Source organism: Simochromis diagramma, unplaced genomic scaffold (assembly GCF_900408965.1).
Source record: "Simochromis diagramma unplaced genomic scaffold, fSimDia1.1 OVJJ01000753.1, whole genome shotgun sequence".
In the NCBI taxonomy this organism is placed as follows: Eukaryota; Metazoa; Chordata; class Actinopteri; order Cichliformes; family Cichlidae; genus Simochromis; species Simochromis diagramma.
In genome coordinates, this window is record NW_024387523.1 from 3,697,569 (window position 1) to 3,712,451 (window position 14,883).

General features: G+C 38.7%; 2 protein-coding genes across 3 annotated transcripts; one reads left to right on the top strand and one right to left on the bottom strand.

Annotated features, from left to right (window-relative positions):
• Positions 1 to 5,620: 5,620 nt before the first annotated feature.
• On the bottom strand, positions 5,621 to 8,481 carry stpg1 (sperm-tail PG-rich repeat containing 1). The gene is made up of 8 exons (XM_040021208.1): positions 8,381 to 8,481; positions 8,197 to 8,307; positions 8,002 to 8,103; positions 7,237 to 7,407; positions 7,039 to 7,147; positions 6,791 to 6,959; positions 6,515 to 6,705; positions 5,621 to 6,023 (listed from the first exon to the last, which is right to left on the bottom strand). The coding sequence occupies exons 2-8, from the start codon at positions 8,263 to 8,265 to the stop codon at positions 5,950 to 5,952; spliced, it is 885 nt and encodes a 294-aa protein (XP_039877142.1). The 5' UTR covers positions 8,266 to 8,307; positions 8,381 to 8,481; the 3' UTR covers positions 5,621 to 5,949.
• Positions 8,482 to 8,496: 15 nt separating this feature from the next.
• On the top strand, positions 8,497 to 13,852 carry meaf6 (MYST/Esa1-associated factor 6). 2 transcript variants are annotated; one of them, XM_040021209.1, is made up of 8 exons: positions 8,497 to 8,639; positions 9,371 to 9,486; positions 9,822 to 9,909; positions 9,999 to 10,044; positions 10,141 to 10,333; positions 11,954 to 11,983; positions 12,845 to 12,878; positions 13,411 to 13,852. In XM_040021209.1, exons 1-8 carry the CDS (start codon positions 8,550 to 8,552, stop codon positions 13,423 to 13,425), a joined length of 612 nt encoding a protein of 203 aa, XP_039877143.1. In that variant the 5' UTR covers positions 8,497 to 8,549; the 3' UTR covers positions 13,426 to 13,852. The 2 variants fall into 2 exon arrangements, with proteins under 2 accessions (XP_039877143.1, XP_039877144.1); XM_040021210.1 differs by lacking the exon at positions 11,954 to 11,983 and having other exon boundaries at positions 8,503 to 8,639.
• The last annotated feature ends 1,031 nt before the right edge of the window (positions 13,853 to 14,883 follow it).

A 14,883-nucleotide genomic window follows, 5' to 3' on the forward strand; every position in this document is an offset into this window, starting at 1 on the left:
AATAATTTCTCTTTGGTTTGATCCACAGACACAGGACATTAGTGTCCCCTTAACTGTCGGAGCCGCTGAATGGTTTGACCCATCAGATGACTCCTCAGCAGCTGAAAACGGCTTGCTGCGGGATAGGCTGTCATAACAACACACTGTCGGTGTAATTACAGCAATTATCATCATGTTAATTAAGCATTTGTAACAGTGAAAAGCTTTATTTTCTTTAAACATCGTGATATCTTTATAAGCGTGCATTATTTAAGCATATATGTCTGCAAGCAAACAGTATCCCATAGAGATTACACTTAAAAACAGGTTTAAAAAGTACCAAAGTCATCTTAAAGTTACCAATAAACATGAATATACAAAATAATACAAACATGAAGAGCACTACATATTGCACACCCGCTGTTTCAATCATATTTCCCCTGTTTAAAAGATGACAGGGACTTATCTGCTGCTAATTAACGTGAACTCCCTGTCACTGCAGGAGGCCAGTGATCCAGGCTGAAAAAAAGAAAACAGAAAGAAAACAAACCCGAAATTGTAGTAGTATCAGTATAATAAAAAAAAAAAAGTTTGGAAAATGTGGGGAATTTTCACTTGAACACGTCTCAGAAGAGGAACCCATCTGGCTTATGTGAGGCTAAAGATAAGCGTCATACATTTTTTAAAAAGAGGAGCTTTTTAAAAAGTCTGATTAGAAAAAGCCTTCTGCCTTTTTGGCTCATTTGGCTTAACAATTAAGATTGAGGTCATCATTATATGTCGCTTCATGATGGATGGAAGTGATAGGAAATATAATACAGAGACACACAAACATCCTCCTAATGCACATCTGAGGTTCTTTTCAGAGCTGGACACATTATCCAACATGGTGACAGAGCACATACTGACGTACTAAAGGGCCAAATGTATGTGAGCATTACCGGAGAGATAAAATATGCATGACCCACTTAGCTAGGTGAAGACACTCAGGACTCTAAACACTGATGCTGCTGATGTAGCTACAGACTCAGTATCCAGGTCATTCACTCAGGTTTGTGTAGCTTTTTATGTCTGGGGGAAAGTATTTGGCTCTTTTGTGCTTTCTTAGTTTTTTGCATACTTGTCATACTTACATGTTTTTTTTTAAACTTTTTTCCCTAAAAAACACAATTTAAAAACTGCATTTTGTATTTAGTCAGGTTACCTTGTTATATCTTCTTATCTTCTTATGTTATCAGGTTAAACTAGAAAATGTGACAAATGTGAGGACAGAAGAGGAAGATGACATAGGATGTGTAAATGATGTGCTAAGTTATCTGGTTAATGTAATGTTCTTTCAAAGTATCTTCGTTGTGTTTTTGTTTAAAGGCTGTGTGAGAATACTGGACATAAAAACATTTAAACTGAGACACTTTGAGCATTTTATATGTGGACAGCAGGTAACTGCAAACATCTGTGCAGTCTTACTATGTTTGAGAGCCTGCAGCGCACCTCGCCTATTATCAAAGTAAAGCATATTAATGAGGTGTTGTAGCTGCTCAGATTTGCTTTGATCATTGCAAACATTGCAAACACTAACTATTACTAAAGCGCTGTGTAACTACTGCAAATGTCTGTCTTTAGTAATATCAACAGACAAACACACACGTAAAGAAAATCCTGACACTTTCATTCTGAATCCTCTATCTCAGCCCATGTTGTGGTTTCCATGATCACTGTTTGGTTTGGTCAATAATTTGGATGCATAAGCTGACGTTGCTCTTATGCATCACTTTCCAAATTCCACTTGGTTGTATGTGATCAGCTGACAACACAGGTCAGCTGATCTCACAACCTATCCAACGCAGTATGAATCAATTTTGGGAGTTGTTTTGACGTGAGCCAGCTCTCCACTCCTGCACGGCTACATCAGACTTTAGTGTTTAAAGCCTGATAACAAACCTAAGGAAGAAATCCTATCAGCGTGCAGGGAGGGGCTAACTTGTCAGAGTTGGCCATCACAGAAAAGGTTTAGTTATACTCATGTTTAAGGCTCTTTTTTTTACCCTAGGCACTCATTCCTGCTCAGTGTTTGTACTCCATGTGTGTCACAGTAAAACCACACATAAAATATTGGCTGCAGGGATTTGAGCATTTTTGACTGTCGTCATTTTGGCATTTTAAAACCAGATGTGTAGGGGGGGCAGGTTTGACAGCAGAAGTCATTAAACAAGGATCATACCATGAGTAATACACTTTTGTGACTCCTGGAATAGCCAACATGTACATACTTTTTACAGTATGACCCAGCATAAGTGACTGAGGTTATAAATTCATCAGGAAAGTTTTTAACTAAGTTCAAAATGGTACATGTGAGGTCCCACAGACTTCCTCAGGAATCAACCCCTGGGGGCCATTTTAAGAAGACTGCAGTTTTAAGGCATTTGTGTGTTTTTAGATATATTTTTAGATATACAAAGACACATATCTATATTTATATTTTGTGGCACAAGACTGAGTGAATGACCCAAACTGTCGTCCTTAAGGCCTCGCCAGTGGGACTAAAAATCTAAATAAAATGGACTAACAGGCCCGTCGTCTTCTGATGTTATGATCCTGAACAACTCTATAAATACACCATGTGCCTTTAAACATTTTACGCAGGCCCATGAAATTACAGCAAAACAAAATGTGCCTGCAATCCACTGGTGTACTGCCAAGCAGCAGACATAAGCACAACATGACACAATTAGCTGTTCACTCTGGTGCAGAAAGCAGTGCTGTACCCTGTCTCGTTGTTCCTAGAGCCAAATCTAACCTTTACCTTTAATATTTGAAGCCACTGGAGCATTGCTCTGAATCATATTAGGTGTGCTGCGTCATAATCAGCATTTAAAACGGAGCTAAAAACACTCCTGTTTAGATGTTTAGATGAGCTTTTTAGTGGCCTAGTTCCTGATCCTACATTAGCATTTTATTCAATTTCTGCTTCTTCTATTGATTTTAATTCTGAGATTTCATCATTTTTAATGGTCTCCTGTTGATCTTAGTCATTATGTAATTTCATTTCTGCTTCTTTTGTTGCTTTTTTAAGTTAATAACTGGTTTTCATTTGTCTGTTAGTGATTTTTTGCTCATTCTGTGGTAGCTCGTGCTTTTTGGGTGAAATGTGCTTTATATATGTGCTTGCTTTGCTAGGTAACACATCTGGTAAGTGCACTTAATGAACTAAAGAAAAGATCAGTGAGCAAATTCAAATTCAGTGTGCCTGCAGCATTGTTCTACAGCAATGCGCCTTCTCACTGAGCCTTTCCTTGAGGGAATGCATGTCCACACTCGCCTGCACCTGACAAGGAAGTGGCGAGGTTCAAAGAGAGTCCTATACACCCACAAAGGCATGTTGTTAATGACCCGTCCGGGACAACACCACAAAAGTGCTACAAATCAAGCTTCGTGCCTGTAGTTACACTTTAAGCATTTGTCTGGATACTCCCTGTGCATTGTCAGCAAAAGCAGAGTTTTAAATTGCTTTTCTCTTTGTATAACCACAAGAACACAATGCTTTGGTTTTACAGGGCGAGTGCACATATTTGGAAAGCACACTGCTGAAGTCAGAGTCTGAATATAACTACAGCTGCCACAATGTGGGTGTCAAGCATGTCTGCAGTTGGTGGGGAAAAAATCTCCAACTGATTTCCTTGCGAGCAGATGACACTGAGGTCTGAAGTGGATCGCGTCTTCCGAGTGTGCAGATGGAAATAAGCATGAGGTTTCCATAACAGCTCTGAGACAAAATGTTTTTCACGTCGAAGTCAGTCAGGGGGCAGATTTGTCTCCATGAAATTAATTTTCACATTAACAGCTGCATCTGCTGAACACAAAATGCCACGTCAAAGTTTGGAAGGATGTCTCAGACTGAATGCTTTGGAAAACACAGGGCGTTAGATGAGATGAGTAATAACACTTCATGTTTATGTCAATAATGAAGCTACATGTAGTTAGCTCAGCAGAAAACCTGGAAACAGACATCTCTGATTGCCACTTCATTTCTTTAAAGCCTTTTCAAATTGTTTCCAATATTTATGCCGGGTTAAGGATCCAGAACAAGGACGAAGCATCACCTATGAGGATGGGCAAAGTTGCTGGTAGGAGTGGGTGTGACAATTTGGAAACCACCCCCTGAAATAGTCAAAGTAAATACCAACATTTTATCACTACTTAATCAGCAGTCCCCCAAACACCTGTGAACAATATGCGCATGTTTTTGTAAGATTTTAAAGACTTAACTTTAAAGCAAAAATGTTTCCGCTATTTTGCTTTTGGTTTAATTCTGTTTATTTGCAGGTTTTTTTCTTGTCATATCAGTTAAACCAGCCACTCCCCAGCTTTCAAGCCTTAATAAAGTCCAAAGAGGTACTAAACACTTTTTTCATTTACCAGTCTGTAAATAAGTTGATTTGACAGCCTCTACCATCTCCAAAAACACCGCTATACCAGAAAGCTTATAATGAAAAGACTCACCAGTTAAAGTATCCTGAGTGGAAATCTAGGTCAGGGTTGAACAACACAAAAGATGCCCATTGTACAACGCATGTCCTGCCCCTGACCCAAAATGCCAATTATCACCTCCATAGCGGTCGAACACATCCAGCCAATCATCCTGGTGCATTGATTCAAATCCACGCTTCGTGAAATATCTGGACGTTTAACTGCCCGACACATATTTATTTCAAGGGGAACCGTCATTAATGTAAAGTCTGAGTTTTAATGGCATTTAAATCACGGAGTATTTTGAAGGTCTTTACTTTGCTAGGTTAGCTTTGTGACTGCAGCCTACAATTGCTTGAAATTTGTAAGTCAATAAGTTTACAAACAAATACAAACACTGTATTTTTAAACAACGTAACAAAAAAGTGAGCATAATCATACAAAACAACAGTTAAACACTTATATGAGCAAACAGAGATCAAGATCATTAATGGTTAGTCAGACAGTTTTTAAATCACCTCGACATATGAGGTATTAAGATAATTCTTCTATATTGGTGTCATACAATTACCTTCTTTCAAAGCATCACGTTGCTTCAGGTAGTTATTAGGTAGAGTTTTATTATCAAAATACCGATTACAGCAGCTTTAGAGATCAAACACAAGGTTTTACATTAGTTTTCTCGACTTATCTGAACCACAAAGCTGCTGTTCCTGCTCAGGACCCGCTCCATGATTATTGTGGACACAAAAGTTTATAATGGCATTTATCACAATAACCACGGAAAACATGGAAAAGATGGCGTGTGTAACTTTATGTTGTGTTTTCTGTTTTGGAAAATTTTTAAAAAAATTGAAGTAACAAGAGAATCTGGGACCACAGCTGCACAAGGCCTTACAAAAAGAACATTTACAATCATATGTGCATTAATAACATAATAATAATATTTGATTTTTTTAAACATTGTGAGAGAGTCAGCTCCAATGCAACGTGATACAGGAACTGAGTGATGCGTCCATTTGTCTTTTGGGTTAAACACCACCCTGCCTCATGCCCAGTCAGTCACATTGCTCACATACACAGTCACTCCACCCCTCCGCCTGCCCTCTGGCAGTTGGCAGAGTGGTGTCATCTCGAGCTCTCAGCTGTTACTGTGGCGTACCATTGGCTGGACCGGCAGCTGCTGGGGACTGTGCCAACACTTTCTTCTATATCACTTTAGAGCATCAGGAAATCCACAAGGACAAAACATATGGCTTTTCAAGAATTCTGGCATTTGACCACCACCACAGTGGATAAATACTGATTATGATTCATTTCCGAAAACATCCAAACATTCCTAGGTCTGATTGGCCAACATAAACATGGAACTAGAGACTAAATTGGTGCAAACATTTAATTTTCATCCTATTCACGCTAAAAGTGCCGATCTAAGAATGGCAGCAATCACAGTTCATCTGAGTGAAGATGTACGTATCTACAGTGCAGTCTGAGCCGGAAGCTTCACACAGGAACCCAGACTCTGGAGTCGTTGTAAAAGAAGGAATGCTTTGACAAGAGCTGTGGGTTATAGAAACCTGGAAGGAGAGAGAAAGTTTTACTTAATGCTTTCATGAATGCACTAACAACTACTTTAACTGCTCCTTTATTCATAAGGGATTGCTCTACATGTTTGGTTTGGCAGATCTTTTTTTGTATCTCCTCCTGAGATCAAAGCAGGGATCTGTGCTAGTAGGCAAATGTGTAAACTGCTATGCAACCAATTTATTAATGACGCCTTGTTTCAATCAGATTCCGTCAATTCCATTTTAATTATGTAACACCAAATCACAACAGTAGTTGCCTCAAGACGTATATATTAACATAAAGACCCTACAGTATTAGAAAGAAGGACCAAAAATCACACAAGCCCCCTATGAGGAAGCATTTGGTGACAGTGGAGAGGAAAAGCTTCCTTTTAACAGGAAGAAACTGGATATCTATATTGCCATGCGCATCAGTGTTATTTAAGTCCCAGAAAATCAGAGATCAAATGCATGTGAGAAAACTGCCTCATTTATCTTATTACCTGGTCCTGGGATCTTATCAGCCACCGGTTTTTGGGGTATTCTTTGAGTTCTGGATGCAAAAGCAGCAGTGGGTATGGACTGCTTTGATGGCCGGTCATACTGCCCTATGTCATAGTGCCCAGGACCCGGCAAAGGAGGATCCTTAGGTACAGTCTGAGGAGGTGCTGCTATTGCCAAAAAATATCTTCTCCTTCAAACACACATAAAAGGATGTAAATTTTAGATAATAATAATAAAAAAAAGTAGCAAAACCTAAACATTGTATGGTTACTTACGGAAGGATTGTCTTCTTCACTGGGGTGGGTGCCTGATGGGGGTTGTAGGCCCCCGGGCCTGGCACACGGTGGTCGGCCGGAGGAAGGATTCTTTGAGTTTTTGATCTGAAGGGTGACGAGACCGCCTTTGAACCATGCTGGATTAAGCTGCTGTTCACCTCGTAGTGGCCTTTGAGAAGTTTTTAATATTAAAAATTTGAGTGCAAATTTAATAAGAAGCTAAAAAAAGACAAAACTTCAACGCAGACCTGGTGATGGCACATTTTTGGGGGGGCAAAATGAATCCCGTGTGGTTCTTGAGAGGAAAGGCGATGTACCGACCACTGAGGAGACGCTTACTCTCCTCACACAACTGACCTGTATAGAAAGAAAAAAATGACAAAAAAATACACAACAGGATCTCAGAGATTACACCCTGAATCAGCTTTTATAATCAGCACACATACATCATACTGATTTGGAGCTGGAGTTATATGTTTGGGACCATCCATCTGCACAGCTATGGGCAGCCTGAAGACCCTGGAGGCTCCAGTGTTGAAGTCATATTTATTTATGAAGGAACTCTGTAGGTTGTATGCATTTGGGCCTGGAGTGGGTCTCTGTGGCCTTCTGTCAACCTGGGAGAGAGGATGAAGTGATGAAGACATTTAAAAGCAGCAGGGGATTAAAATTTATTAGACCAAAAACAATCAGGTAAATCTAAACTGAGTACTGGAGCCATAACTAACACTGATTTTAAGATTTCTTCTGTGTCATCTTCATTATAAGGCTCAAATATGTTTTGTGGCTCCATACTTTTTTCTTTTTTTTGGATCACAAATTGCTCAGAAAAGGATCCTTTGACATTAAACGTTGCCAACTCCTGCCAGATTATTCAAATTAGGGTTGCAGTGAAACTGAAGTCTGTTAACATAGGATGAATGGCAGGGTGTATACGCCAATCTAACAATGATAAGATAACTTTATTGTCTCCCATAGGAGAAATTCATCCTGGATCAGGCAATACATAAAAAGGCACACAGACAAAATCCACTAGCAATGATGCTGTAGAAAAATAACTTACTGGGTAAGTAAGGATTTTCTAAAGCCCCATTGGGGCAAAAAGTATGATTTAACAAAACAAAACAAATTTGACTAGTATAAATAATCAACAAGACTTCAGAATAAATGCCCAAAGGCGTTTCAAGATGATACCTAGTGGACTTCCTGACCTTGGATGGGACAAAGCCGGTGGTGCCCCTCTTTGAGAAGGAAGGACTGTTGACTTCAGTGCTGGTAAAGCAGTCGTAGGTTCCCGGTCCTGGACTTTCACTCTGACACACAAACACCATACACGTTATTTATGAGGTAGTGTTATTATTATTCTTTTAAAATGCTTTGAATTTTGATGGAGTTAAACTTCCTACCAGACTGATTTGAGAAGCAAACCTCTTAGCCTGGGTGGAAAAGCCCTTCTTTTCCTGATGTGTTGTCATCGCTATTTGGTACTTAGCTTGTATTTAACAAACCTTTACTAGCTATAAGATAAAAGAAACCATTATGTCACGTTTTCAGCTTAAGAATTTATAAGGATTTCCACTTTGGACTCACTCGAAGCCATCTGACGCTATTCGAGCTCCTTGGAATTTTAAAGCAGTTGCTATGGTGATGTGAAAACAGATCTATCGCGAGACTCCAGCGCCACCTGTCGGTGAAATGGAGGCGGGCTTCTTTATTGTACCGAGTTTCTGTTTGTTTCCAGATTAATCGGCCATCCGTCATGGCGATGCATGCGAAGGCGACTCCGCCGCAGATCCCGGACACTCGCCGGGAGCTCGCTGAGCTCGTAAAGAGGAAACAAGAACTCGCCGTAAGTAGACGTTAAGGTGGTTTCCTTAAAAATAAAAGTCGCATTTAATATTTCACCGCGGGAAAATTTCTCGTGCGCGAAGCTAGCCGAGGCCCCGCTACATGCTAAACTAATGTTAGCCGGAGCTAACGGTAGCAGCTAACTTAGTTAGCGGGTCGACAGCGTTGTTTGGCTGATAACGTTTGATTAGGAGTAGTGTTAGTAGTAACAAGACTCCGTTCGAGCTCTCTGGATATTTCTTTTAAGTGTTTTACGTATACCGACTTCACAGCAGCGCTTTTGACAAAATATTCTAACAACTTAGCGTAGCTAAATTTTAGCAGCCGCCCTGCTTGGCCAAGTTCTCGCGAGAAGTTGGTGTCACATGTGTATTGTGTACATCCAGCCGGATACCTATGATATTTTTACCTCTCTGGCATGAGGAATAATAAATCAGCATAGCGACAGGTCTGTCGCTATCTTCACTTTTGCGCGCTCACTGAATCCTTTCTGCAAATGCAAGTGAACAATTAACACTTCAAAAGGGACATATTTTATTCTTCTAATTTTTGTGTATATAAATAAATAGATAACTCTTTATTGTCATTGCACAGTCATACATAGTACATTAGTACAATGAAATTGGAAAATAAATGTCTGTTAAAAGTTTACCAGCCAGGTTGATTAATGTAATGACTAAAACTCAGATATCTAACTTTTATTCTTTTCCTCCACATTCTTCACTGTCACAGGAGACATTGGTGAACTTGGAAAGACAAATATATGCATTTGAAGGCAGCTATCTAGAAGACACCCAGATGTATGGCAACATCATCAGAGGATGGGACAGATACCTCACCAACCAAAAGTAAGCAGCTTTGTGGAAATTCATTTACACTAAATGAAAAGTGAGCCATTGACTTCTATTAATTACATACAAGCCAGCAGGAGGAGGAAGAGTACAGCCGATGGCTGAAATCAAGTTCCAGTAAAATTACGAAGAAAAAAAAAAAACTACATCTAGTTGATGTTGAAGCAAAAAAAAGTCTGAAGAACTTTCTTTTCTTTTCGTAAGGAAAAACTTAAAATAATTTGAAATATGCCATTTTTTTCTGAGGCCCAGTGTGGGCATTTGGAGCCACTTTTGGACCAAACCATTGTTTAAATTTTTTACATTTTTGTTTGCTTGTTTTAATTTAACAGGAACTCTAATAGTAAGACTGATAGACGAAATAGGAAATTCAAAGAAGCCGAGCGTTTATTCAGCAAGTCATCTGTTACATCGGTTGCAGTAAGTCTTTTGCTTATTATTTTAAACAGATATGCTGCATAATAACAAAAAGCATTTACTAAACTGTTCAATCGGTGACATTTTTACAGGCCGTGTGTGCACTCGGTGGTATACCAGATCACATGAATGAAAAGCGTGAGTTTTGCTTTTGAGCTAAGCAGCATTAAAAGTTTATATTTTGTGGACTGGTAGTAATTTTTGTCATTTATGCTGTTGTTTTGATTTCTTCAGGTGAGGCAGGCAGCGGCACAGAAAGCGATACCTCTCCAGATCTCCAGAACCAAGAAAACGAGCCCAGCCAGGAGGACACGGAGGATGTGGACTCAACGCTGCAGGACCTGAAGCCTCAGAAGGCTGCCTCCTCCTCCTCCTCAGGCAGCCACCACGGGAGTCACAAGAAGAGGAAGAACAAAAACAGACACAGGTATTAAATAAAGGAATGAGACACGGTGGGATCAGCATGTTGTTAAAATATCCTTGCGTTTTTTTGGATTACAGAGCTACATCCATAGCCGTTCATGTAGACTGCTCTTGACAAGCAGGTTACAGAACATGTTTGCGCAAAATTTCTGTATACATCAGAGTTTCTACTAGTAAGGAAACCCCTGTGGCTTCAATCAGAGACACCAGGGAATCTATTTCTCATTTTACTGCCTGTACCTGCAAGAGCTCATTGAATTGCGTTGTTCACAGAGAGATCACAAAAAGTGATCTAGTATGGCTAGAATAAGTTTGCAACTTGGATTCCAGAAGCTCCCGTGTTGTTTTTTTGCTGCCTTGGTGTGTGAGTGTGTACACAGTGGGGGGGTATTTAACGGTATTTTGGGGGGAGGCCAGTATAAAAGGAGTATTTTCTCTTCCAGTAGACTATTACATTTTCTCACGGTTGAATGAATGAGCATTCTCCTGGACAGATTTAGCTGTGAAGAAATATTCACACTTTGCAATCCACAGTCTTCTCCTCGATTACAGATGTCACAGTTGAGGGGAAAACAAAAAAATCAAAAAACGGAAAATGTAATAGCAGGGAAATGAATGCGATTATTGGGGCTTGCTTGTTTGTTTGTTTGTTTGTTTGTTTGTTTGTTTTTTTTACTGAACGTATCACTTTGTTCTCCTGTTTCAGCATCTCCCTCTGTTATCTGACACTTGCAGATCTGCTTGTACACTTGCATATCCAGCCCAAGTACACACAGCTGTGCTGGAGACACGAGAGTTGGTCGTAATTAGTCAGTGCACAACAAGCCAAAAAAAAGACATTTTGGATGTGCTGACGTTCTCGCACATGACAAAAGCAATCATAAAGCAAAGAAAAAACCAAAGTCGTGATATAGCACAGACTAACCAGTTGAGGCAACAGTAGACGAATCATATGTTTTCTGAGATAAAGTTGCTGCTTTTTTTTTCTTCTTCTTTTTTTTCTTTCGTCTGCAGTGTGACAACTTCACAGATGTCTTACAACAGGTTAATTGAAGTGTTTGTGACATTTGAGCTTCTGCTTTCAGACAGAATGGAGGGTATTATTTTGGTATTCAGCCTAAAATATGTTGAGAGATTTCTGGTCCACATCACCAAGCTTTACAATCTCAGAATAACCTGGTTATTGTTTTTTCTTTACTTCTGAGCTTCTAAAATAAAAAGGATTGGGTTTAGCTTCTTGGTGTTACTGTCCCCAACAGGGAGTGTACATGGTTTCACTAGTAAACATTACTCAAAAGTCTGTTTATTTTTTCTTAAATTTACCGTGCTTGACCAAAATTAGACGTATTCAAAGTGGGTGATCAGAGGGTCAATAAATGACAAGTTTGTTAAGACAAATTAGGTTTAACGTGTCATGTCGACGTGTTTTTTTTTGTTGACTCGGGCCTCACTGTTTATGCCTACATATTAACACAGCAGGTTCTCCTCCTAACACAGCGTGATGGGGTGGTGCTCTCACTCTCTAAAGTCTGGGCTGCAGTTTTATATACTCGTAGGGCTTTAGGCTCAGGTTGGTAAACTAACAGCTGCTGCTCTCTTCCCTCCCCTAATGCTGCTCCCTCAGTCCTTCTGCCATGTTTGATTATGACTTTGAGTAAGTCTGAATTTTACTTCCTGCTCCTGTCACGTTTACATCCTGCCTGCTACTAAGCCCATCATCAAAGTATCCACCGTTTTCCTCTCCTCTATGTCCTCTTACTATTTTTATTTGTATATTCTTCTCTAAATCTTTGCTTTTTCTTTTTTTAAATTTTGATTTCAACTTTTTATTTTTTCTTCTTTTTTTTTTTTAAGTTTTCTTCTTTTATTTGATTTGAATAATTTTTTATTCTTCAATTTTTGCATATGTTTACTTTATTTTTACATCTATTTTATTTTAAGTTTTAATTTAATTTCTGATTTTTACTTATTTTTGCATGTTTTAATTCGAACCTTTTTTAATTTTAACTTTTCATTTCAATTTTTACTTTTTATTTTTACATGTTTTCACTTTTTTTATGCATGATTTGACTTTAATTATTAATCTTCTCCCTCTGTACGGTTAGTTTGAATTGAAGCCTGCTTGTTATTTTTATACTCAGTCATACTGCATGTCCAACACTTCATTCTTTGATATGTACATATTTTCTTAAATGCATGCCAGCATCCAGCACTCTGAGCGTCAGTAAATTTTCTTGCTTGTTGATGGGCTTTCCCACAGATTCATTTCAGTTTTGCTTCTTCAGCTCCGCTTGCTGGGTTGCTCGTTAGATGACAGATTGGTTAGGAGGTTCTGTATGAGCAAGAACAATCATGCGGTCATGTAGTTTTATTGTTACCAGCCTTATTTATTTATTTATTTATTCATTTTTAGGCTTCTTCATAGTCCAGTAGTGGTACTGTTTTTCTCCATAATTCCCATCAGAAGCAGGATTTTAATGTAAGATGACTAATGCTGTCTTTGTTCTTGTTTCAGGTTTGACATGAAGGTTAACAAGAAACCCAGAGCCGTAAGTTCACTGTTCTATTACACTGAGACACTTTAATGTCTTTGACATTTACTTTGCTGCTTCTATTACTTGTAGTGACTGTTTTGCTTTACTTTTGCTTTATTGAATCTCTTGGATAGAGCTCTTCGTTTTATAGAGGCTAGATGCCTTGCTGTATTTTTATTTCTTATTTATACATAAATAAGAAAGTTCAGGTCAATAAAATATGTTTTAGACATTACAGGTTGTGTTTGTATCGTTTTGGCAGCTGCGACATGAATTTTCCAAATTTGGGCATTTAAAAAAAATGATGTTAATCATTTTATCTTTTAATAAAATGGCAGCTGATCGTTTAAATTCAGAAGTTTCGATCATCTGACCAACAGCCTGAAACCTTAAATAATCCAGATTCCTGTCATCTATGATGTTTTTGTCTTCCTTACCCTAAAAATAACTGAAAGAAGTATTTCTTTTAATTTAAGTAATAATTACTTTAGTCGACTGATTGATGAATAACTGTTAAGTGTGACTCGGCTCCTATTTTTATGTGCAGGATTACTCGACTTAAAACACCTGGAGGACCTGGACACATGAGGATACATTTCTGGACTCTTTTTATTTTTTTTTATCACTTTTCGTTGTTGTTGTTGTCGTCATATTTCAGCCTGTACTGTGTACATCAGTTGAAACATTCCCCTCACCGCCTACCACTGGATGGGGTTCACTTTTTGATCTACCTTCAGTAGATATACGGTGTTGCTTGTTACTTGTCGCCTACTGGCGCTCTCTGCCAGTAACACATCATCTTGTATAGTGTTTTCTTTTTTTGTTTTTTAAAGAAAATGACTGTATTTATTGTGTAGCTAATTTTCTTGTTTCCCATTGTAAGAAAATCTTTTTTTGTTAAGCATCACACGGTCAGATTACCCTCAAATACCCCAAATTCTTTTATGACATTGTTTGTTTGACAAAAAAATAAAATACTTCAGCAAGAATATGTTTTGGTTTTTAAAACTATCGAGGTATGCGACTGTTATTAAAATGTCATGACGGGAAGCTTCGTTTAGCCTAACATTCCCACACATACAGCACATACATGAGTGCAAATATCAACAGTGTTTATGCACATTTTCGTCTGTCAGTTCTCAGCTTGTTTTCATAAAAATGTTTAAGTACACAAGAGCACAGTCTGATGGTTGTCAGGCACATGGTCGTTCAGATTGGTTAGTCCTAAACTTGAATGGCTTTACTTGATAAAATACTTGAATACTATTAAGGTATTTTGTGAAATGTTTGAAAGATGAACCATCTAGCATCCCTTTTTTCCACTGGGTGGTGCTAGAAGACAGGAGCAGGGTGACACTTGACATTGTCGTGGTTATTTCCCTGTTAAGGTTGGGCTTTTATACATAAACATACCAGGCTGAGCAAATGCTGTACAATTACTCCATATCCAGGGGTCAGTGCAGAACCAGTCAGAAAGTTTTGGAAATTGAGGGCAGGATTTAAACATTAATTAGCTTTCACTTGCTACCTTTGCCAGACAAGTTCACGTTATGCTAATTAAGTTTATGAATGTAAAGTAAAGTCACCTTGTTATATATTTTAAAGCTGTAGCAATGCATTGCTGGGAGATGGCTGAATGCAAATATCTGACATTGATCACTTCTCTTTCCTGTTCAGCTAATCAGCATTTTATAAAGCGACATGCTGTTGTCTTTTTAGAAGACTCCACACATGTCCTCTTATGTTTGTTTGTGTTAATGTCCCCAAATTCCTCTGTCTATGTCTATGAATATGAATTCTGGCTATCCATAAGCACAAACTTATACAGGCTGTATCATCCACATTATTTGTAATATAATTAGATTCAAAATGCACAGAAGGCCATGCAGGCCTAAAGACTACTCTCCGACCTCCCTGCTGACCTCTGGTTGCTAAGGAAAAATGCGCGTTTCCCATGCAGGCTCCTGGTTACCACCAGGTGCAGAGGATGCTGCATTAAAAGCCTCACTGGGATTGCTTT

Bases quoted from the DNA above. Each gene is read 5' to 3' on its own strand.
- meaf6 (XM_040021209.1), top strand. From the start codon at position 8,550: ATGGCGATGCATGCGAAGGCGACTCCGCCGCAGATCCCGGACACTCGC. The intron at 9,487-9,821 runs GTAAGCAGCTTT...TTAATTTAACAG, and splicing joins AGATACCTCACCAACCAAAA to GAACTCTAATAGTAAGACTG. The intron at 11,984-12,844 runs GTAAGTCTGAAT...TTCTTGTTTCAG, and splicing joins ATGTTTGATTATGACTTTGA to GTTTGACATGAAGGTTAACA.
- stpg1 (XM_040021208.1), bottom strand. From the start codon at position 8,265: ATGACAACACATCAGGAAAAGAAGGGCTTTTCCACCCAGGCTAAGAGG. The intron at 8,104-8,196 runs GTAGGAAGTTTA...TTTGTGTGTCAG, and splicing joins TTGCTTCTCAAATCAGTCTG to AGTGAAAGTCCAGGACCGGG. The intron at 6,960-7,038 runs GTCTGCGTTGAA...AACTTCTCAAAG, and splicing joins CAAAAATGTGCCATCACCAG to GCCACTACGAGGTGAACAGC.